This window comes from Octopus bimaculoides, chromosome 9 (genome assembly GCF_001194135.2).
Source record: "Octopus bimaculoides isolate UCB-OBI-ISO-001 chromosome 9, ASM119413v2, whole genome shotgun sequence".
Lineage (NCBI taxonomy): Eukaryota > Metazoa > Mollusca > Cephalopoda > Octopoda > Octopodidae > Octopus > Octopus bimaculoides.
The window spans coordinates 66,311,845-66,318,037 of NC_068989.1; the positions used below are offsets into that span (position 1 = coordinate 66,311,845).

A 6,193-nucleotide genomic window follows, 5' to 3' on the forward strand; every position below is an offset into this window, starting at 1 on the left:
CACTCTTACTTCCTGTTTCTGTTGTGCCTGTAATTCAAAGGGTCAGCCTTGTCACACTGAATATCCCGAAGAACTACGTTAAGGGTACGCGTGTCTGTAGGAGTACTCATCCACTTGCACGTTATTTTCACGAGCAGGCTGTTCTGTTAATCGGATCAACTGGAACCCTTGACGTCGTAAGCGACGGAGTGCCAACACACAAAGAAGTAGTAAGTGATCCAAATGGAAGGAGCCTGCAAAGGCAGAAGACTGAAGGAGATGAAAGGCTGAGGTGGTTAAAAGTTTCAGAAAGTTAAAGACGACAAAGGATCACAGCAAATGAGGAAATGCTGTATCAGAGAAAATCCATACAAATCATGCAAACGTAGAAAAATGAAAAATAGACATACAAATGATGATGATGATGATGATGATGGAAGATAAAAAAAAAATGGTTAAAATAGATGAATTCATAACCTGAAGCATACCAACTAATTCAAACATTAAAATCATTGTATTGCTGAATACAACAAGTTAGGATGAATAGCAGATGTAGTTCAACACATGACTATTACAGATTTCTATTCACAAACAACAAAGTTAAAAATTTACCAGCCATTAATTAATATCTTAAACATTCCAGCCATAAAAAAAATACTCTTCTTCATATGATCAAGTCAATGAAACAAAATTTATTTTAGACTTGTATTTTTACATGAAGAATTTACAAAAAAAATTGTCTGTTGATCTAAATAAATTTACAGCTTTGTAAAAGCCTCTACGAACTCCTTCATTATTTCAACTTCGAAAACAATGTTTTTGCTGCCTGGAAACAAAGAAGGAAAAAAAATTTGAATAAATAACAGCACATTAATAGAGATAACAAAAATTGTAAATATATCACAATTATTACCATTAGTAAGAAGTTTGCTATTATACATTTAACATAATCTTTACATTCATCTAACTTATCATATTCATGTTGAAATACACTGCCTTTTGTCTCAATTAATTTTGAAAATAATGAAGTATTCACTAATATAACAGTGTCATTATTGAGCTGGGGCTTAGAACAAATTAACAGAGAATTTTGATGGAAAATGTTAATTTGAATTACTCTAACCATTTAGCATTCAGATTACAACCAAATGTAAGGTGTATTTATTCACGTTTTATCATGTAGCTTAGAGATTTTGAAGATAATTGGTTATTTCTAGAATGACATTATAGGATAGGTGCAAGAGGCTGGACCAGACCAGTTTGAACAAAAAACAAGTAGAATATTTTGTACTGAATATGGCCAGTTTAAATACTAAAGGGCTAAATCAGGAAGCTTATATCATAAAACTTGGGGCAGTCTTGAGTGGGTTGGTATCAAAAGAGTTAACTTTGTATCAATTCTGACAGGGCAGACCTATATTGAAAGGCACTCAAGCTATAACCCATAGCATTTCTATAGGATTATCTAAGTCTACAGTTATCTAGTTATGATGTTAGTGTTTGACTGATGGGAAACATAGTGTGCATTTCTTTTATATAAACAACAGTGCAACAGTGTTGTTGGTTGCAGGAATCCAATGGTTCCCTTACTGGTTCACTACATTTTTCATGATAAGGGAGAGAGAGAAGTGTTTGTGTAATTCAGTGCAGATCTTTTATTTTGGCACAAGGCCAGCAATTTTGAGGAATGGGGAAATTGATTACATCAACCTCAGTGCTCAACTAGTACATATTTCATCAGCTCGCAAAAGAATGTAAGGCAAATTCAACCTCAGCAGAATTTGAACTCAGAACATAAAGACAGATGAAATGCAGCTAAGTATTTTGTCCACTGTGCTAACGATTTTGTCAGATTGTCACCTTAATGATAATAACAAATATCAAAACATACATGAACATAGAACTTCACTCAAAATAGCTGGCTGTTGTGGAGGCCACCCCCCAGTGAGAGAAGTAGGCTGTTCCACTACAAATAAATCGCACCCTGTCGGTTACGATGACATGGGTCCCAGCTGATACAATCCACAGAACAGCTTGCTCATGAAATTAACATGCAAGTGACTGAGCAATCCACAGACACGTGTACCTCTAACGTAGTTCTCACACCTCCCGGTCACTTGTCATTTCCTCAGTGAGGCCCAGCATCCAAAGATCCTTTCTCACCACTTCATCCCACATCTTCCATAGGTTCCCTTCACAATTAGAGCTCAGCACTTATAATAATATGCTAATATATCTAAATCTTGTATATTGGGAGGGGCATTATGCCAATGATAATAAACACATGCACTGTTTCAATTTCACTCCATTATTGTCAGTCAACTGGTTGGTTATCTATGCAACTAACTAATTGATTGTTTGTTTAACCTGTTGGTTAAACAATCGATCAGTTGTTTGTCAAAGCCATTTCAATGTCATTTGCAACCTCATCAATGACACACACTCTTTCTTTAGGCCTACTTCAAGTTTATCTGAGAATTATTCCTACAACATCTATGTTTGTCAGGGTGTAGAGGCGTGGAATACAAAAACGAAATACAGCTAAAAGTTTTATTATTCCTACAACAAAACTGATTTGTGATACACATCCAAAGTTACAAATCTGGAAGAAGGGTACAGCTTAACCAATTCCCTTCTTGATTGATACTTATTTTAATTGTCCCAAGAAGATTAAAAATAAGGCTGTCTTCAGTGGGATTTGAACTCAAGATGTAAAGGGACATAACTAAATAGTGCAAGGTAATATTTTCCAGCACTTTACCAATAGAGCTAATTCAACAACTCTGGTTGTTGAATAAGCAAAATGAGGTAATGAAGAACCAAGGAAACTCCAGGAGTCGGTTGCCCCACTAGATGGAGAAGCCAAATCTCCCTCAAATTACACCCTACTTACAGAAAAGCAAATTGGGAAGGATACATTGGAAAATAGGGTTTAGGATATAAACTAGCTGAACAAAGAGAGAAAAATAAAAAAACGAGAATATGAATAATCACAGATTACAAATCAAAGATATGGTCTCTTCAATCAAGGTTGTTCTGGGACTAAACAAAAACAACAACACTAACGAATCTGCAACAAGGAGTATAAAGATAATGTCCTACTTACACAATAATCAACACAATGAAATAAATCCATTATTTCTTCAGTACAGTCTTCAGATGTTTTAGTGCGAGAATTCACACGGTCATTACAAGTATCTAACTTCTCCTGATACTTTGAACAATTATCCTCTCGACATTTAGCACGCAAATGGTCGTGGATATCCTGAAAGCAGACAATTAATTCATGAAACTAACAAATGTTGACGAAGGGAAGTAAATAAACTATGACTAATATATGCTCATACATGTGTGGGTGTGTATGTATGTGTGTGTGTGTGTATGTATATATATATATATATATATCATCATCATCATCATCATTTAACGTCCGCTTTCCATGCTAGCATGGGTTGGACGACTTGACTGAGGACTGGTGAAACCGGATGGCAACACCAGGCTCCAATCTAAATTTGGCAGAGTTTCTACAGCTGGATGCCCTTCCTAACGCTAAATAGTACCACTGGACTGGCCCTTGTGCAGGTGGCACATAAAATTTGAACGTGGCCGTTGCCAATACCTCCTAACTGGCCTTCGTGCCGGTGGCATGTAAAAGCACCCACTACACTCTCGGAGTGGTTGACGTTAGGAAGGGCATCCTGCTGTGGAAACTCTGCCAAATCAGATTGGAGTCTGGTGTAGCCATCTGGTTCACCAGTCCTCAGTCAAACCGTCCAACCCATGCTAGCATGGAAAGCGGACATTAAACGATGATGAAATATATATATATATATATAGGGAGAATTCACAAAAAAACAAGACAAAGACAAGTGGTGTAGACAACAAACAGATGTATTAGTTTAACACTCAGGAAATGAAAAGTCTTTAACGTTTCAAGCCTACGCTCTTCAACAGAAAGGAACACAGAAAGAAACAAGGAGAGAAAATAAAGAATGTGTAGTGGTTAGTGATCTATCATAGCGAATATATATATATATATCTTAAAAGGAGTTTAGAGGGACATACTATCTGGCTGGATACCATGGTAGCTCTCAGTTATATTCCGGGTAACAGCTAACAACATCAAATAGTATTTAACATCTGTGACTACCAGGAATTGTCACTCAGGTGTAAATTGTTCTGATGGGAAATTCTGTGTTGACTTCACTGGATTTTGAGAATGTGTCAGTCTCCATATTCTCTATCATTATATATATGGTTTCAGACTAAATTTGAATACATTTTGTCTCCTTTTTTTTTTCTTTTTCAGGAACAGCTTGATGTACTGGTGAACAGTCAACAGCATTGGAGAGACTAAAGTTGTAGATGAGAAGCATTTAGCTGACATGGAGGATTGAAAGCCTTCTGAACACTGAGGGTTACCCAGATCAGGATGATTTGTGCCAGGTATCAAAACGCCAACATAATGACTGCTGCTCAATGTTCTGTGAACACTGTAAAGGCTGTAAGACGTGACACGGACATCATGAAAACCAAGTTCACCCAAACTGTGTTGGTCTTTAGGTGTGTCTCCAGTGAGGGTGACGTTATGCCACCCAGCATCATTGAACCGGGCTTTAGGCTCAATTCAGACAACTATGTGAAGCTGTTGAAGACTGTGGTCAAACAGTGACTAAGAGAAAGTTGTTGCTGGAAGGTCATATGTGTGGCAACAGGACTGGGCATCTTGCCAAATCTCAGGAAAGAGTCAGAGTGGTTGTTTAAGAATTTCCAATTTCTGGCCTCCTAATTCCCCCGGTTGTAATCCCATAGATTACTATGTGTGGAGAGTAGTTGAGAAAGACACCAACTGCTATGTCTGCAACGCCAAGCTTGGAGACATCAAATGAGAGTGCAAGCTCGTCTGATAAAAAAAATTCATCTGAAAATGAAACGTCTTCTCAAAAAAAAAGTCGCCAGGAAAGGGATTAATAGCCGTATGATGATGATGTAACCATATGTCTCCTGTATAGCAAGACACATGCTTGTCTCTCTGTAAGTTCTCAACTCTTGTATAAAACCACTGCCGTCTCTACAACACCACTACTCAGTGAAGGTGTTCTTTTATTTGAGTTGTGTTATTTGGCAATCTCGCTAGTATCATTGTCACAGAAAAAAAGATACTCAGTACATTCAGTAGAGTTACTGGCACTAGGAAGAGCATCTAGCCATAGAAATCATGCCAAAACAGACATGGGAGCTCAACACTATCCTCCGAAAACTTTAGATCCTATTAAGCCATCTGGCCAACATGAAAATTAGGTGCTTGATAATGATCATGATGATGACGTAAGGCAGTGAATTGGCGGAGTTATTAGTAAGTCTGGACAACCTTCCTTGTAGTATTTCTTCCAGCTCACTACATTCCAAGTTCAAATTTCATTGAGATTGAATTTGTTTTTCCATTGCCCAGGTGGATAAAATAAAGTACCAGTCAAGATTTCACATTTTAAAAGAAAAATTAGAAGTGGAGAACAATCAGTTATATTATAACCAGAGCTTGCAGTTAATTAACAGGTATTTGTATTTTATCAACTCTGGAAGGATGAATAGTAGTCAACATTAAGACGATGTGAAGTCAGACTGCAAAGGGACATAACTAAAGGCTTTCTCTTTAGCTACTGACAATTAACTGCCTTGGACGTGAGTAATAATGAATATATATTAGCACAGACATGTCTGTAGGAGTTAAGAAGTTTGCTTTTCAATCACATGGTTTCAGGTTCAGTTCTACTGTATCTTCTACTATAAACTCAGGCCAGCCAAGGCTTAATGAGTGGATATGATAGATGGAAACTGAAAGAAATCTCTATATATATATATGTGTGTGTGCATATATATATGTATGTGTGTATTCCTTGGCTGTCGCCGAGCAAACACACAAACCATTTCGTCCCTACTTTCAAGTTCATGCCTCACAGCGTTCATACACAAACAATTTTTCTCGTCTGGCCGTAAAGCCTTTTCTGTTTGTTTTCCTGTCTTGTTTTTTGTCTGCCACGACATTCCTCCATGGCAAGATTTAATTTGTGTATACAAATTTAATTTGCGGTCCATGGGAAGAGCTGTTTTAACGATGCGTTCTGCCTAGCTCTTCGAAACGCCGGTGTTAAAACGGAGGTAGCTGATGAAGTAGAATGTTCTCTATGTGGCTTGTGTGTTTTCTCGTCTCTGT

General features: G+C 37.4%; 1 protein-coding gene across 1 annotated transcript in view; it reads right to left on the reverse strand.

Annotated features, from left to right (window-relative positions):
* Window positions 1-650: 650 nt before the first annotated feature.
* The window catches only part of LOC106875321 (cytochrome b-c1 complex subunit 6, mitochondrial), a 10,782-nt gene continuing 5,239 nt past the window's right edge, over window positions 651-6,193 (reverse strand). The window contains exons 3-4 of the mRNA XM_014923408.2: window positions 3,086-3,244; window positions 651-805 (exon numbers count right to left, since the gene is read on the reverse strand). Of these exons, the coding sequence (XP_014778894.1) occupies window positions 773-805; window positions 3,086-3,244 (192 nt within the window). The 3' untranslated portion in view covers window positions 651-772. The remainder of the gene's footprint in view (window positions 806-3,085; window positions 3,245-6,193) is intronic.